This window comes from Heterocephalus glaber, unplaced genomic scaffold (genome assembly GCF_053883595.1).
Source record: "Heterocephalus glaber isolate CG9 unplaced genomic scaffold, H.glaber_assembly_v1.0 deba00001532, whole genome shotgun sequence".
NCBI classification, from domain to species: domain Eukaryota; kingdom Metazoa; phylum Chordata; class Mammalia; order Rodentia; family Bathyergidae; genus Heterocephalus; species Heterocephalus glaber.
In genome coordinates, this window is record NW_028258330.1 from 27,481,613 (window position 1) to 27,499,193 (window position 17,581).

A 17,581-nucleotide genomic window follows, 5' to 3' on the forward strand; every position below is an offset into this window, starting at 1 on the left:
AGGACTGGGGGGGCGGTGCGGAGGTGGGAGCCCAGCCCCCTCCTCTCCCCTCCCCCTCCGGGCCGAGTTTGGAGCACAAAGCCGAGCGCGCACGCTCCGCCGGCCCCGCGCCCCGAAGAGTCAGCCTGCGCGGAGCAGCCGGGGAAGGGGGTGGGACCCAAACTTTTTCCTGCCTCGGGACAGACACGTGAGTTTTCTTTCTTGCAGAGCTTTCGCTCCCCGGGCATTGCGGGCCCGCGGGGGAGCCGTTGTGCGCTTTCTGAAGCGGGGGCCCGGGGGTGCGGGTGCCCCGAGCGCCGGCCAAACCCCCTCGCCGCCCGGAGAGCCATGTGCTCTGCTCGGTCTGGGCCGCGGGGGAGGCTGCGCCCTTTGTGTGAACTGCTGGAAATTCGAGCGCCAACGCGCTGCCCGGGGGAGCGCGGCCGAGCTGGGGCAGTTGTCAGAAAGTTCCTGCGGGAGTAGCTGCAGGTGGCGTCGTGGGAGTGTGTAGGAGGGTGCACGGGCGTTGTGTCTGAGAGTGCTGCCACAGAACTAGTGGCTGGTGTGATGACGTCCGGCTCTTCCCCTTTTGGGGAGATCCTGGGTGGGCAGGTCAGTTGGGGATTCGTGGGTGGGCTGATGCAGGAGTTGGCTTAGTTTCGGTGGGTCACAGTTGTTGGTATTGGGCCCGTGGGGTTCTAAGCTGACGCTGTCTGTGGCCCTGAAAATCATGGGGTTTGCAGGGCTTGCGGAGTGGGTAGGGGCCAGCTATCTGTGCGCTGTTAAAATTGATTGGTGTGGGGACGTGCAAGTATGGGGTGTATGTATGGGAAACCTACCAGACTGCTGTCGGGTCTGGGATCTAGGACACCGAGGTGGAAAGGTTTTTGCACATAGAGGGGTCACCCAGGGCCCACCCCTGGAACCCTGCAGACTGGCTTCTGGCTGATAGCCAGGGTAGAATTTGTGCAGATAACCTTGAGTAAACTTTTCACAGCCTGCCAACCTGCATCTCTGAGCCCAGATCCCAGCTGCCCTGGTGGCTGGAAATGTCTGATCTCAGAATGCAGCCTGCTGGTGGTGCTCTCTGAGGAGTGGCATCTCTAAGCAGTGTCTGTCTCGCCTCCAGGTGGCCTGGCTGAGGGTAGACCCTTCCCTCGAAAGCCTGGCCTAGCCGGCCCAGAGATCTGGGCTCGGGCCCAAGTCGAGGAAACAAAACCTGGGAGATGCCAGAGTGTGTTGGCCCGGCCTGCTGGGGAGCAGTTAAAAGGCTGAGAAGGGAGGAGCCTGGATTCTGGCATCAGCTTGGCCTAGAATTTTTGCTTTTAAAATGTAAATTTTTTTGCTCTTGTGAACCAGAACTTTGGGGGATGAGCAGCTGAGTTGGCATATCCAGGGGGGAAAAGTTCCTTCATTTGACAGGTGAAGGAGGGTGGGCTTCACGCCCAGAGAGGGGAGGACATTTACCCAGGGTCATACAAACAAGTGGAGGGTGGGGCAGGGACCAGAGCCCAGCCTTGCTCACTCATCTGAATTTTGAGAGGTTGAGTCTGGGATCAGGCTGTCAAGGAGAAGGTCTAAGAAACAACCAGGAGGAATGACTCACTGCTCTTTCCTGCAGGGTACACAGTTGGTGCTCAGCAAATATTACATGGGTTGCTGCAGGCTGTGGTGATATAGAGTTTCCAGACTCCTCTTGGGCCTGAGACACCTGGGAGGCAGGATAATGTAGAGTCCAAAAGGTGTGTGAGGGGAGGCAAGTTACCTGAATCCAAATCCTACTTTGATGACATATCCTGGAGGTGGGATCTTTTAAATAATTTTATTGTGGTTTAACTAACACCATAAAACTTGCCCATTTAAAGTATACACATCCGTGGTTTTCAGTATATTTACAACTATAGTCAATTTTAGGTTTTTGTGTGTGTGGTACTGGGGATTGAACCCAGGGCCTTGCTAGGTCAGCTCTTACCACCCAGTGACTGTACTCGAATTTTTGTTTCTGTTTTTTGAGACATTCTTACTGTGTAGTGTAGGCTGGCCTTGGACTACTGTCTTCCTGTCTTAAGCATCCTCAGTGCTGGGATTACAGGCCTGTGCTACCACATCTGTCCTTTATTTGTTTGTTTGTTTGTTTTATACAGGGGATCAAACTTGGGACCTTGGGCTTGCAAGGCAGGTGCAGTGCCACTGAGCCTGCCTTTATTTACTTTATATTTTGAGGCAGGATCTCCCTGAATTGTTCAGGCTGGTGTCAAACTGGTGAATATCCTGCCTCACTTTTTAATCACCTTGGAAAACAAACCCCACATACTTCTATCCTTCCCAGCCCTGATTAACTGCTAATCTGCCTTGTGTCTGGATTTCCCATTATAAGTGCAGATGTGTAATATGTGGTCTTGCCTGGCATGGTGGTGCATACCTGTGATCCTAGCAGATTGTTGTGAGTTCCAGGCCAGCCTGGGCTTACAGTGAGTTCAAGGTCAGCCTGGGCTACATAGCAAAACCCTGTCTCCAAAAACCAAACAAAAAAATGTAGTCATTTATGACTAGTCTCTTTTACTTAGCATGATTTCAAGGTCTATCCATGTTGTAGCAGAATGAAAACTCAACTCTTTATAGCTAAATAATAGTCCATTGTATAGATACATTACATTTTCCTTCTCTAACCATCTGCTGATGGATACTTCTACCATTTGGCTATTACAAATAATGCTAAGCATTTATGTTCAAAGTCTTGTGCGCACCCAGGTTATATTTCTCTGGAGTAGATAGCTTGCAGTGAAGTTGCTGGGTTGCTTGGTAACTTTGTGTTAACCATAATAGTACTTTTGGTGGCTTTCTTAATCTGTTTCCTCATCAATAAAATAATTCCTCCCTTATAAGAGTTTATAAGAATTAAATGAGGTGATAGATGTGAAGCATCTGTACATAGTAAAAAAACACAGAAAACAGCAGATCTTAACCAGTGGTAGCTGAAATTATTTATAGTCCTGTTCCTACTTATGAATGACTTGCTGTTTATTTCAGTAGTCACCCACCCATGCCATGAAATGGTGACAGCTTGGACTTTTCCCTTCTAGCTTGCTCAAGCTATGGTATAGCCCAAAGCTTTGAACTGCAACTCCTCCATTTCTGGTGCCCCAGGCTGTAGTACTGTTTGGAGACAAGGAACTAGGTAAGAGGCAGTGCATCATAATAACATGCCCTCCCCCTGTGTCCTTGTCCCAGGCTCACTGGAGGTCCAGCCTCGCCCCTAGGCACCATGTCTGACAGCGATCTAGGTGAGGATGAAGGTCTCCTGTCCCTGGCGGGCAAGAGGAAGCGCAGGGGGAACCTGCCCAAGGAGTCAGTGAAGATCCTCCGGGACTGGCTGTACTTGCACCGCTACAATGCCTACCCCTCTGAGCAAGAGAAACTGAGCCTTTCCGGACAGACCAACCTCTCAGTGCTGCAGGTAAGTGGGGGACCTGGGCTCTAGTCCTGTCCCAGCTCTGTCACTGACTCAACAGTGTGGCCATGGGGCAGACATCTCCCCCTTCTGGGCCTTAGTTCCTTCTTGGATCATGTAAGAACACGTAGACTTCAGACCTTGGAAAGTTCTGGAGAGGGCTTCATAGTGAGTTCGAGGCTATCCTGAACTGCATAGTAAGACCCTGTCTCAACAGAACAAAACAAAAAAGAGCAGGGCCAGGGATTTAGCTCAGTGGTTCTGCCACCTGCCTTGCAAGTTCAAGGACCTGAGTTCGATCCCCGGTACCAAAAAAAAAAAAAGAGCAGAAGTCAGAGGTCATAACTAGAAGTTTGACTAGCTTACCATAGCTTCCTCATACTGTCCATGAACCCTGTCTTGTGCTACTCATCTATGAAATTGAAGGTTAGATTCCTCTTCTGCCTGAGGGAACTGTTGTGAAGAATAGATTCAGAACTGGAAAGTGCTTTGTAAACCACGTACATAGTGTCAGCCTGGCACAGTGGCACACGCCACTAATCCTAACTACTCAGGCAGGAGGATAGCAGTTTTGAGGCCAGTCTGAGCAGCTTAACCAGGGATGAGATGTTGTGTGAAAATAAAAAGGAATGGGGATGTAGCCTAGTGATAGAGTGCCGGGTTCCATCTCCGGCACTGCAGAACAAAAGTGTCAGGGCTCCTCGTTTGAATTTGAATTTTCCCTGATGCTGACTTGCAGGTGTCTTTGTTGTTTTCATGGTGCTGAGGCAAGGCACCCTGGACTACCATTGCCTTGTGTCGTTTGGGTGTCACCTCCTTGGGAGAGGAGACCTAGCACTGGGGCTCGACCCCCTCCCCCTGCTGGACCTTGCTACTCCCTGCATGAACCAACCCAGACTCTCCCCGAAAGCCTCCCTCCTCACTCTGCACCTCTGTCCTGTAATGGGATTCAGTCTATGGCACTCTTGCCCTCCTTCCTTTACCCTTTTAATCCTTTATGTCCTACTTCTTCCCTGCTTCTCAACTCCTTGCCCCTCTCTCATGGAAAGACATGTAAGTGTTCAGCCTTGGGACTCTTAACTGGCTTTACTGGCTTGGTAGTGGTTAATCGAGTCTGTCTGTGAGAAAGGGTCTCAGGTTACAGATCCTGACTCAGATTCCATTATCTCCCTAAGAGAAAGTCTGGACCTCAGCCCAGTGCACTGCTGTCTGAGCCTCTCTGCTTCCTCATCTGAAAATAGGGAGATGGTTGTAGCACTTTCCTAGGGTATAGGAAGGAGGGACTGAGAATTCAAAGCTTACTCTAAGGTGTCTGCCACAGTGGGTGCTTCTGCTCTTGTGCCCACACTTATCTTCCCTGAGTTCAGGAGGTCTTGGACTGAGCCCTGATGTGCCTAGCAGCTGGAAGCCTTTCAGAGTTACCCCCTGAGCACCCCCACGGTGCCCAGCTTCCTGCCTCAGGACACCCTGAGGGAGTATCTCCTCAGGGATGGGGATAAAAGGCAGGCTTGGTCACTGATATTTGCAAAAGTGAGCACTGCTGGGACAGGAGAGGTCATAGACCCAGGGCAGGGCAGGATCTAGGGCCTCAAATAGACCTCCCAGAGGAGGTGGCCTGAAACTTACAGATTGTTGGACTACATAGGCCTGCAGCCTGAGAGCCAAGATTACATGGACAGTTCTTTGCTGTTCTCCTGCCTTCAGCTTTTTTCCTTCAGTTTATCATCATCATATTTGTTGTTGTTGTTGTTGTTGTTGTTGCTGTTGTAGTTGTTTGAGACAGGGTCTCACTTTATAGACTAGGTTGGCCTCTTCGAATTCACAGGGAACCTCCTCTTCAGTCTCCCAAGTGCTGAAATTATAGGTGTGCATGTCCACACGAGGCTAGCCTGGGCAATTTTTTTTTTTCAACAGAGTCTTGCTTTGTAATTCAGGCTGGCCTTGAATTTCAGACTCATGCTGATCTTCCTGTTGCAGCCTCCTGAATTCTGGAATTGTAGGTGTGTGCCACCATGCCCAGCATAGCCTGGGCAATTAAATTCTGTGAAGGTGCTGAGTTCAATTTCCTGTAGTACCAAAAAAAAAAGGTATTAACTTTATTATATTACTCAAAGATATACATACATAAAATCGGGTTAAAATTTATTTTTGTTTTTATTTTATTTTATGTTTTTTGATATTAGGGATCGAACTCGGGCCCTTGCGCTTGCCAGGCAGGCAGCAGAACCACTGAACTAAATCCCCAGCCCATTTTTGTTTTAATATACAACTATAAAATCAAACAATTTTCCAAAGTGGGTAGGTATAAAAATAATGAAAGTCTACTTTATACTTTAAATGGCAGATGGTGTTTTGCTACCTGTGCTGGGTATAGTAGGACAAAGGTGGTGACTGGGGATGGAATGGAACACAAAGCACCCTTGTAGAGAACTAGTGGAGCCCTGAGGGTGACAGATCCACTTGGAGAAATCTTGAGTCTAGGGAAGGGTCCCAGTGGTGGCTACTCTGCTCTATAGCGTCATGCTGAGGGTTATAAGCAATGGGGACCTTCTGCACTCCATGAGGACACTACTGTGTCTCCAACTTCAGCCCCAACCTTACAGCTCTCTTGGAGCCTCAGGCACCTGGGACTGCCTGATAACATAACTCCTCCAGCTGGCTTCCCTTTCTGGGGGGGCTCCTCTCCATAGCACCTTCTTAGCTTATTTGGAATCACTGTCTCTGTACATAGTTGTTTTAAGTATTTCTGGACTGTAGCTTCTTTCGTGTGTTTCTCATGCCATTGCCTATTGATCACATGTCACTCTGTGACTTCTAGTCCTTTAGTGCCTCCTGCCAACCTAATCATATCACCTGCCCCTGTCTGCATCTTGGCCTCATCCCTGGCCCCCCACATTCCTGCTGCACATACTGATGTCTGCCCTTAGCTGCTTTCCTCCCACCTCTGACCAGGGCACTCCAGATTCCTAAGGGAGCTATATCTTCCTGCAGCACCTGGACCGGGTCTGAGCACGGAGTGGGGCTTGGGGTATGTGTGGGGTGTACTTGACTAGCTGTGTGTTTTTATTTTTATTGTAGTACCGGGGATTAAACCTAGGACCTATGCACTGAGCTGCATCCCAGCTTTTTTTTTTTTTTTTTTTTTTGGACAGGGTCTAAATTGCTCAGGCTGGGCTTGAATTCATGATCTGCCTGCCTCAGCCCCCAAGAGTGCTGGTATTACAGACACCATCACACCCAGCTACTGGTTGCTTTGTAGATGGCACTGAATTCTGGAGGTGTGAAGGACACAGATCTAGTTTTATTGCTGTAGCCTCAGTGTTAGCTCACTGCTTGCTATCTGGTGGGTAATCCTCAGTAATTAAATGGTTGAAATGACAGAAAAGGATGACAGTGTTGGAAATGTCCAAAGTAAGGAACTGTAGAGGATCCTTAGTTGAGAAAAACTGATTTAAGTTCCTCGCTGCATCTCCTTTTTGTTATGCAGAATCCATTTGTCAACAAAAGACAGGCTCTTGGGCTGGGGATTTAGCTCAGTGGTTCCATCGGCTGCTTTGCAAGCTCAAGGTCCCGAGTTCGATCCCCGGTACCAAAAAAAGACAGGCTCTTGTAAAAAAAAAAAAAGAAAAGTTTATTCCAGGGAACAGGGACTAAGGTCAGGGGATTTTAAGAGGGGCGGCGCTAAGGAATCTGGGGTGACATATTTATGACTTAGCTGCCCAAGGATGGTCTGGATGCTCTGCTCAGGTATGTGTACACTTATTGGACTGTTCAGCACCAAGGAGTGATAGACCGTATTTTTTAGTCCATTTGCCTCACTGGGAAGTTGCTGGTATTTGTTAAAAGCAGCCTGTTTATTTCTCCTGTTGATTTAGGGCAGGCCTGACACTTTTCCTATATTTACTTTTAAAGTTTTGTTTGTTATTAAGGACATTTTCCAATAACCAGAGAGGTAAGAGAATATTACAGCGAATCCTCAATACCTCTGAATACCTCTGCCTTCTCCAGGTATCCACATTTTACCAGGCCTGTTTTAGTTTTCCCTAGAGGCATCCTTTTTGATTGTCTTTTAACAGGCCCGGGAGCTATCTGATTAGCAAGTCAATGAGTCATTTAACCAACTGGTTTGCTGGTACTTGCCCAGAGCAAGGCAGTTGGGAGGGTTGGGGGGGAGTGTCTTGTGAAGGATTTTCACAGGTTCCTGTGACACCCTCTAAGCCCAGTTTATTGGTTGAATTCCATCTGTGGTTTCCAGTGTACAGGGCTGCCTGAGAGGGTTCTGGGCCACATCCCTGCACTCCACATTCACTGGGACTGCTTGCCTGGTCCTGTGCTGTGCGCTGGAACAGTGGAACCTCTTTGAGGCCCTCTCTGACCCTTCGCCTGACCCCTTGTGGGGGCAGGAGCGACAGGCCCTATGATAAGGGCCTAGGGTGAGAAGCCCTGGTACAGAGGCGCTGGGCAGCTGTGTGGGAGGGTGGCCTAGCCTGCAGAGCATCAGTGCCTATCTTTCTGTCCCAGCTCCCCAGCTTTCCTCCTCTCGCCTCAAAGCTGGCTGCCTTCTGATCCCTCCCACAAGCCGACTGGCTCTCTACCTCAAGGCCTTTCATCTCTGTGTATACTTTTTGAGCTTCTGCATAAGATTTTTTGCTTAAATAGAAGGCTTGGCTCACAAGGACATGTTCCACCAGTGGAGTAAACCATTGATTCCTGGACATGTGAACCCTCTGGATGGCTTACAAGTTCCAGGGCAGGGAGTGATGGCGCATGTCTATACCAGACCTGTGATCCCAGCATTTGGGAGGCTGAGGCAGGAGGATGGCTGGGAGTTTGAAGCCAGCCTGGACTACACAGCAAGACCCTGTCTCAAAAAACCAAAACCTAAACAAAACACCTAAGTGTGGGTGGTCACCAGACATACAGGGATGCTGTGGTGTTTGGGAAAGACCTGTCCCTGCCTTCTGTCCCTTTTTGCTATCTTCCCCAGCTTAGAAGACGTTAGAATGAAAGCACTTGTCTGCCTTCTCTGATTACATCATCTCCATGGCCTACCTAGGTTCACTTCTTGGTGCCCCTCCGACCCGCACCCCCATTTGCCAATGATTTTTTTAAAAACCCTGACGGGGCAGCAGCCTTTCACATGAGCCTGTCTGATGGCAGAAGGAGGCTTTTGGTGTACCCAGCCTGTGTGTTGCCGCATGAACCATAAAACAGAATTCACCGTGGCACACTTCCACCACCTCTCTTGAGGACCTTGAGTAGGGGCAAGTCACATGTTCTTTTCTAACTTACCCACAGGTTAGGCAGCTAGAAGAGACTGCGATGCACTGATGCACTTGGGCCTCCCTCCTTTTTCTGGCCCCTCAGTGGGGTGGGATGAAAAGATCAGACAGGCTGTGGGCTTAGTTTTCTGTGGACCCAGGTGAGCAGTTGGGGATGTCCGAAGGGGGTGTTTTCTGTTCTCTGAGTAGTCAGCCAAAACTGAGCTAGGGGCTCAGTATCCACACAGCTGCTAGGCATCGCCCAGGCCCCCTCCCTGAGACTTTCCCCCAGCCACACTTGGCTCAACTTTGCCTGACCCAGGTCACTGTGACCCTACCGTTTCCCTGCATGCAGCAGGGAGGTGGAGAGATGTGGTGCCCTCCTGTGTAGTACCGATAGCTGAGGAAGCCCCTGTGGGAAGGAGGGAAGGAAGATGGAAAATGCTGCCCTGGAGCCAGGAGAAAGGGCCTCAGGCTGACTTCTTATGCTGGCAGTGGTGGGTGCCTGGAAACAGCTGTCTGGTCAAAGTGCAGCCTCTGCACGTGTGAAATTGAGGAAGTTACTGAACCTGCCTGACTGGGCCCTCTGTTTCTCCAAAGGAGATTATCATAGAACCCACTTCATAGGCTGTTGAAGATTAATATGTGTAATAGAATGGCACCTGATGTTTTGTGTTAAAGTTACTATTAGGAGAAGAATGATTATTCATTTATCCTGTCTGAACCTTGTTTGGAAGGAGAAGAGCGAAGCTGTGGGTCCCCCACAGCCAAGAAACAGGGTTTCAATCCCAGCTCTGCACTCAGAGGCCATGTGACTTTGGGCAAGTTCTTTCACGTCACTGAGCTCCAGTTCCCTGTGCAGTACTGTGGAGACACTGCTCATTTCCTCGAGGGCTTGTATGCAGATTAAACATAATCCAAGTGAGATGGCTGCCATGATGATACCTGATACCTGATAGGTCTCCCACTACCTCAGCAGCTATTATGTATAGTAGCTGCCCTCTTCCTATGGTACCTTGCCCCCTCCCCTGTGTGATGTCATGCCAAGATGGTTGCTTTCACCAGAGAACAAACCCTTCTTCCCGCCATGCCCCGGTCCCACCTAGAGAGTAACCTAATACTTGCTCACCTCCTACCACCTAGTGAAGTCACGGGCTCCTCCACTCCCTAATCACTACCTCACTCAACCCTACCTCAGCCCCTACAAGCCCCACCCCAGTCTCTATAAAAGACTCTCCCTGCCCCAGCCATATTGCTTTTGTCTCTCCTTTGTTCAGAGACAACCCGGCAGATCTATTCCCCTAATAAAGGTTTGTTGTGGCCTGGTCTGCTCTTGGTTTTCGGCCTTTTTACCTGACAATACCCAAAGTGTTTGTTTCCTTCCTTCCTCCCACCTAGCTGTTCAGCCCTACATCTATTTAGGGCTCCCCTGCAGCTCCTGTCCAAGTCAGCTCAGCCAGTGTCTAGTGATGCTGGTTACGTGCCCTGTTGCATTGGGAGGAGCATGGGGTGAAGAGGATATGCAAGCTACAGGGTCATGGTCCGTCCAGGGTGGAATAAAGAAGGGCCACAGAAACGTCTGGCTCTGCCTTTGGGCTTTCCAGCCTGCCAGGCCTAGTACTATCTTTGGAACACCTGTGGAATGGTTGCAGTTGCAGCCACCAGCTCCTGTCACAGGTGGCTGTCCTTTTGCCTGGTCAAGGGCAGAGTTGATGGGAAAATAGTAGCCAAGGGCTTCCTCAGATGTGGATCAAGGAAGAAGCCTGGGGCCAGGGATTTAGCTCAGTGGTTCCTCCGCCTGCCTCGCAAGTGCAAGGACCCAAGTTCAATCCCGGGTACCAAAAAAAGAAGTCTGCTAATAGCCAGAGACGGAAATTAGTACAAGAGCCTTGGGCCTTTGATGTACTCCATAGACATTAGAGGAATGCTAGACATTGCAGCAGCCCACACACTTCCCATCTCCTAGAACACAGGAGGTGAAGGGAAAGAATGGGTCTCCTATCTTTTTTTTCTGCTATAGCAGCTTATATTGCTTACAAGTCCTTAAGTACCTACTGATGAACTAAAGAGAAAAAAGACCAGGAGAAGGACCTGAAGTGTCAGGTTTCTGTCAAGATACTAAGCAATTTACCAATATTCCAGGCCAGTGCAGTCAGCCCTGCCCATTAATGAGGCCATCACCTGCCCTGTCAGTTCTTTTTTGGTTTTTGGTTTTGGTTTTTTTGGTACTGGGGATTGAACTTGGGACCTTGCGCTTATGATGCAGGCGGTGGAACCACTGAGCTAAATCCCCAGCCCATACCCTGTCAGTTCTTAAATGAACCCTTTCCTGCCTCAGGACCTTGGCATTTGCTGGTCTTTCTTTCTAGAACATTCTTTCTGTTGGCTGGTTATTCTTGCCATTTAGGTATGACCCCTATCAAGCCTCTTATTTTTATATACTATTCCTTTGTTCTTATTTCCTGCCTGGCATTTAATGATGGCCACTCACCTACTGGTTTATTGGCAGTCCACATGATTAGATGGACCACAGGGCACAGTGCCTGTCTGCCAAAAGGCATCCCCAGCTGACACAGTGGTGCGTGCCTATAGTACCACCTATTTCAGAAGCTGAAGTAGGAGTACTGCAAATTTGAGACCAACCAGGGCAACTTAGGACCTTGTCTCAAAATTAAAGGGGTAGAAGGTATAACTCAGTCGTACAATGCTTGCCTGGCATGTGTGAGTCCCTGCCTTTAGTTCCTAGTACTGGAGAGAAAAAAGTAGAAAGAGACTTGACAACCAGTGAGAGGATGAAGTGGAGAACAATGAAGTCAGGAGCTATAAAGAGTCAGTCCAGGGGGCTGGGTTTGATCCTCAGTACCATATGCACAGAAAGCCCAGACAGGGCTGGGGATTTAGCTCAGTGGTTTTGCTGGCTGCTGTGCAAGCACAAGGACCCAAGTTCAGTTCCCGGTACCAAAAAAATAAAAGCCCAGACAAATATGGGGTAGGGTGTTAGATGTGCCCCCCCAAGCTACAGGCACCATGGGCCTTGCAGCCAACCAGTGGGACATTTCATGCCTCGTAGTCTCAGTATTGCTTAGAAACAGTAATAATTTTTTTTTTGTCAGCCCGTAGTTGCCTTTGGGGCTTTTTTCTCTTCACTGAAGCAAGATTGTGCTTTCCAGCCTTTGAGGAGTGAAATACTCTGAACATTATCCCCTCTTCACCCACCCACACCCAACTGGGCAGCAGGTTCTTCAATTTCATGAAATATTTGTCCTTTTCTTGCCACATCCCATAACATAGTCTGAACTGCCAGCCTGACTTGCTCCCAATCTGTTGTCCACATAGCAAGTCACCCTGTGCTTAAAATCCTCCTAATGAGCCAGGCATGATGGTGCACACCTGTAATCCCAGCTCCTCGGAAAGCTGAGACAGGTGGATGACAAGTTAACAGCCTGGGCAACTTAGACCTTTTCTCCAAGTAAAAAGTAAAGGCTGGTCTAAAGGAGTGGAAGAAGTGGGAAGGGTAGGGGAAAGGAAAGAAGGGAAAAGAAAAAAATATGAGAAAAGGGAAAAATGGAAACAAAGTCTTTGTAAATAGGGAAGGATGGAGGGGGTGAAGGTAGGGCAGGGGAATGGGGAAAAAATAAGAACCAAGATACTCATGTAATGGTACAAGTTCCCAACAATGAATGTAACTATATTGTATACCTAAAATGAACCAATAAACTTAATAGGGAAAAAAAGTAAAGGCTGGGATATAGCTCAGCACTAGAGAATCCCTAGGTTCTACCTGCAGGGCCATAAACAAAAAACAAAACCCTCCTGTGGTTCCCAAATGCCTGTAAAGAACCAAATTCTTAGAGTAAGAGGTCACCTCTAATTACTGCTCTGCTCCCCAGCCACGTGGACGTGCCTTCTGAGTTTCTCTTCAGTATTGTGCTGGGACCCACCATTCCTCCCTGCTTGCCTGTACCTCAGGGACTCTTTGTCCTTCAGATCTCAACTAAACAGTCACTTCCTCAGAATACTTCTCATATCCACGGACAAGACTAGAACCATTGTCTCCAAAAGCACCATTGTAGCGTCCCTTTATTGGGCTTAACATAGTAGTGATTTTACATTTGTTTTTCTCAGGCCCTTCACAGTCAGTTACATCCCTAACCCATCCTGCCTTTCTTTTTTCGGTTTTTTGAGACAGGGTTTCCACCTTGTAGCCCAGGCTAGCCTAAAACTCATAGTGATCCTCCTGCCTCAGCCTCCTGAGTGCTGGGATGGCAGGCATGTGCCACATGCCTATAATCCCAGCATTCAGGAAGCTAAGGTAGAAGGATTACAAGTTCAAGGCCACCTTGGGCTACTGTTTTTTTGTTGTTATTTTCTTAAACCAAGACTAAGACACTATGTTGTCCAGGCTGGATGCAAATTTGGAATCTTCCTGACTCAGCCTTCCAGAGGTACACTAACATGTCCAGCCTTTTTTTTTGTCCCCCCAGTCCTGGGGATTGAAGCCAGGGAGCACTAAACTACATCCTCAGCCCTTTTAATTTTTTCTTTTGAGACAAGGCCCCATTAAGTTAACCGGGCTGGCTTCAAACTTTCAGTTTTCTTACCTCAGTCTCTAGTAGCTGGCATTACAGGCACGCACCACCATGCCTGGTTCAGTGTATGTGACTTTTTTTTACATAACTCTGCCCTCTGCCACTAATCTCTGTGAGGGATGGGACCTTGTCTGTGTGGTTGGCTGCTGTGTTCTGGAGCCTGGAAAACAGTACTTCATAGCTATGTTGGATGGAGTGAACTGATCAATCTCTTGTACTCATTCCAGATATGTAACTGGTTCATCAACGCGCGGCGGCGGCTCCTCCCTGATATGCTGCGGAAGGATGGCAAAGACCCTAATCAGTTCACCATTTCCCGCCGTGGGGGGAAAGCCTCAGATGTAGCCCTTCCCCGTGGTAACAGCCCCTCAGTGCTGGCCCTGTCTGTACCAGCCCCCACCAATGTGCTCTCCTTATCTGTGTGCTCTGTGCCGCTCCACTCAGGCCAGGGGGAAAAGCCAGCAGCTCCCTTCCCACAAGGGGAGCTAGAGCCCCCTAAGCCCCTGGTCACCCCAGGGGGTACACTAACCCTACTGACCAGGGCTGAGGCTGGGAGCCCCACAGGTGGACTTTTCAACACACCGCCACCCACACCCCCAGAGCAGGACAAGGAGGACTTCAGCAGCTTCCAGCTGCTGGTGGAAGTGGCGCTGCAGAGGGCCGCTGAGATGGAGCTTCAGAAGCAGCAGGACCCAGCACCCCCATTACTGCACACTCCCATCCCTTTAGTCTCTGAGAACCCCAAGTAGGCATCTGCCAATAGGGGTGCTCAAGGCTACAGCCAGCTATTCTGGGTTCCCGGTTTGCTTCCTTCCTACAGAGGGTTTTCTATGGATCACTGCCAAGCATCAAGATCATCTCCTCTGTCCAGAGGTCTTTAGCAGGAAGGTGCCCTCTGGCATCACTGCACTATGATGGGGACCTCTCCTATGCTGACTCTGCCATTTCTCCAGGCCTCTTCAGTGACAAGACCAAGGGATTGGAGACCCACATGGTGCTGCTGCTGCTTCTCCAGAGAACCCCAGGACATTTGTTCCAGCCTGCTTTCCTGGGCTGGGCTCAGGAAACCTGCCAAGTTCAGACCTCTCTGGGTCCAAGCTGCCACTGAGCTGTGCCTCTTTCTGTCAAGCCAGGTGTGGACATTACAAGTTCATAAATATGGACAAAAGAGGAACCCAGCAGATGTAACAGGACCGACTCCAGTTGAATGTTTAGGTGTTTGCTAAACTGTTAAGGTTTTCCTTTTTGCTGTGGTTTGCATTAATAGCAGTAGTTATCCCAGGTGTGGGGAATGGCAGCATTTCACGATAGTCTGATAAACTGAGAATTATCCACCACTGCAACTGAGGATTGTTGTATAAGGAAGGCGTATTTGTTATTTTGGGGACCAGCTAAATTTCTGCATTAGCACAAAATTCCAAATGGTTGTTTTGGTGTTGGTTTACCACCATCACTCCTGCCACCTCTGGAAAAAAAGCAGGGAGGAAAAACACACGGGCACTGGCTTTTTTGCATTAGACACTGAAGGGGATAAAGCCACAGCCAAGGGAGACCCCAATCTGACAAAACCTAGATTTAGAGCAGAGAATGAGAAAACCAGAGAAGTTTTTGTTTTTACTGGGGGGGGGGGGTATGGGATGTAAACTAGACTAAGACAGTGTTTTTGGGGGTTTTTTTCTTTCATTTTAATGTTTTCCCCTTTGTTCTTCAAGGCTTTGGCTACAGCCTGAGTCCTGAATGCTTTAGGAACTTGACTAGAACATCAGAAGCTCTAGCATTCCCTTTTTGGAGAGAAGTGAGCCATCTGCTGGTCAGGAAGCCCTTGTAGCTACTCCAGTAGGCAGCTTTTCCCACAACCAAGGCAGGAAGGTTTTCCTGGAGGAAGCAGGAAGTAGTGCGTACGTACAGCTGGGGCTGAAAATGGGTTAAAAGCTTGATACTGTAGCTTTGAGTATCTTTCACCTTTCTGTAAGTTGGAGTTGCAGGGGCCTGCCTGAATTTCCCAGTGAAACATATCATAGTTGGTCTTCATCTCCCCTTTTTTGCTGTTTCATTGCTGATAGTGTTCAACAGCAGTATACCCCATCTTTATATATGCTAAGAAACACTAATCTTAGATTTTTATTAGCCAGCATATTTTTGTTCTTAATAACGTTACTGGGCCAAAAATTATGCCAGGAGCCCGGCTGTAGTTTGCTGAAATTGCCAGGTTGGGCACAAGGGGAAGGGGTTCCTGGGTGTTGACTGACTTGGGTGGGCCTGGCCAGAAGAACGCATCCTCTGTCCTTTTAGGAAGACCCTGGTGCCCTCAAGAAGGCTCCCCCACCTCTCTTGAGTGGCTTGGCCCATCCCTTGCTTGTGAGAGTGGGAATAGTTTTTTTTTACTGAAAGGGAGTTCTGCTCTCTGGGTGGGTAAGATTCCCGAACTTTCTGCTCCACCTCCTCCAGCCCCTTTTTCCTGTGCCCCAGGGGGTCAGGGATCCTCATATCCTGATGCTTACCTGGTAAAGGGTAAACATGGCAGCTTCAGAGCTAGTTGAAGCTGCTATCTGCCCATGTTGTCCAACCCAGCCATGTCTGTGAGCAAGCCCAGGTCCATTGTGACCGTTGCAGGGTGCCCCGTAGCAGGGACTTGAAGTATATTGGGCTGAATGGGATTTTCCCTTCCCACAGAGCACTGAGCAGGGGAGGTGATGAGGGGTGAGGGAGCCATGCTGCTGAATTCTGTTTGGTATTCCCCCCTTAAGTAAAATGAGGTGTCCGGGGGATGGGGCAGCCTCTGCTTGGAGTTGGTTATAAGATAGACCTGGAAGAGAAGCAGTTGTCCCATTCAGTTATTTGAGCAAACAACTACTGTAAATAACTTGTTTTGTCTTTGTCAAATAAAAGTTTTGTTTTTATTTTTAAAGTTGAACAAAGTGCTTGACTGATCCCCTTGCTCTGGAGAGTTTTTATTCGCCCTATGTCTTTCACTCCAGTAGCCATCTGTGAGTTTTGTGCATTTTGTCTCCTTATTTTCTTCCCCCAATCCCATTCCATATCCCATTTATCACACTATAGGGGACATACACATCCCATGCTCGGCCAGTCATCCCTGAGATCAGTACTTAAGTTTTGGAGTTGCTAAGTAATAAGGGTGTGAACATGAGGAACTGGCACCTTGTTCTTCCTATCAGTGAGAAGAATGCAACTGCAGCATGAAACCAGCACAGAGTGAAGCAGATAAAAGACCACCACTTCAGTCATTTCTGAAGCCAGTCTCACCTCCACTTCCCTGTGGTGTGAGGCCATAAATTCCCCTTTGCTTAAACTAGCTATAAGTGCGTTTCATCCACATCAAAATAACAATACACTAGCCAGGAATTTAATTCAGTGGTTCCGCTGCCTGCCTCACAGCCGCCTGGGTCCTCACAACTGCAAGGTCCTGAGTTCAATCCCCATACCAAAAAAAAAAATTATCTAATTGTAGCCCAAAGTACAAAAACAAAGGGCTCTGAAGCCTGGTGTGTGTTGACTCACACTTGTACTTTCAATGCTGTGGGAGGCTGAGGCAGGAGAATCTCAAGTATATGTGCTGCTGAAGTGAGCACAAGGAGAATCTCAAGTTGAAGCTCAGTCTGAGCAATTTAGCAAAACCTTGTCTCCAAAAAGGACTGGGAATGTAGCTCTAGTATGAAGGTCCTGGGTCTAGCCCCACTACTGGGGGGAAAACAAGCCCTGTTTCTGTGCAACATTTCCAATCTTAATGAATTTTATCCACACAAAAATGAGATGCTCTTTTCCTAGGTAAAGAAACTGAGTGGGGATTTAATTTGCTTGAAGGCATACTGTAAGTACAGAGCAAGGAAGAAAAAAGTATAGAGCTAGGATTTCAATTCAGATTTGTCTTGCTTCAAGGTCACTCAGCTCTACTCAAAATTTCATTGAACCTACTGGCATCCAGCTACCTAAAAGTGGTATGGGCTAAGCAAAAGAAGTTTGTTTCTCAGGCCAGGGATTTACCTCAGTGGCGCCACACCTGCCTCAAAAGCACAAGGTCCTGGGTTTCATCCCCAGGACCAAGAAAAAAAAACATATCAAAAAATTTAAAAAAGTTTTGTTTCTCCTTATGCATGTTAGCCAGGTATTCTACCACTGAGCTACATCCCTGGCCCAGAGGAAATTTCTCGTACAACCCAACTAGTTTCTTTCTGATTTTTTTCCAAAACACCTGGATGAGGTAGGGATGTGTGATGTCTTCCACAGGTCACTTTCATTTAGAGATTTAGAGAGAACCTCCCCATTCAAGTTCCCCAGAAGAA

At 48.5% G+C, this 17,581-nt stretch overlaps 1 protein-coding gene and 1 long non-coding RNA gene across 2 annotated transcripts in view; one reads left to right on the forward strand and one right to left on the reverse strand.

Annotated features, from left to right (window-relative positions):
* Window positions 1-1,787: 1,787 nt before the first annotated feature.
* Window positions 1,788-17,581, reverse strand: part of LOC106007976 (uncharacterized) — a 28,157-nt gene continuing 12,363 nt past the window's right edge. Inside the window, exon 5 of the long non-coding RNA XR_015442088.1 lies at window positions 1,788-5,496. This is a non-coding gene — a long non-coding RNA (uncharacterized LOC106007976). The remainder of the gene's footprint in view (window positions 5,497-17,581) is intronic.
* Tgif2 (TGFB induced factor homeobox 2) lies at window positions 3,245-16,188 on the forward strand. Its single transcript, XM_021246939.2, has 2 exons — window positions 3,245-3,436; window positions 13,508-16,188. Exons 1-2 carry the CDS (start codon window positions 3,245-3,247, stop codon window positions 14,027-14,029), a joined length of 714 nt encoding a protein of 237 aa, XP_021102598.1. The 3' UTR covers window positions 14,030-16,188.

What these genes read in the sequence shown, in the direction of transcription:
- Tgif2 (XM_021246939.2), top strand. Translation starts at nt 3,245, where the DNA reads ATGTCTGACAGCGATCTAGGTGAGGATGAAGGTCTCCTGTCCCTGGCG. An exon ending in CCAACCTCTCAGTGCTGCAG is followed by an intron (nt 3,437 to 13,507) that starts GTAAGTGGGGGA and finishes TACTCATTCCAG; the next exon opens with ATATGTAACTGGTTCATCAA.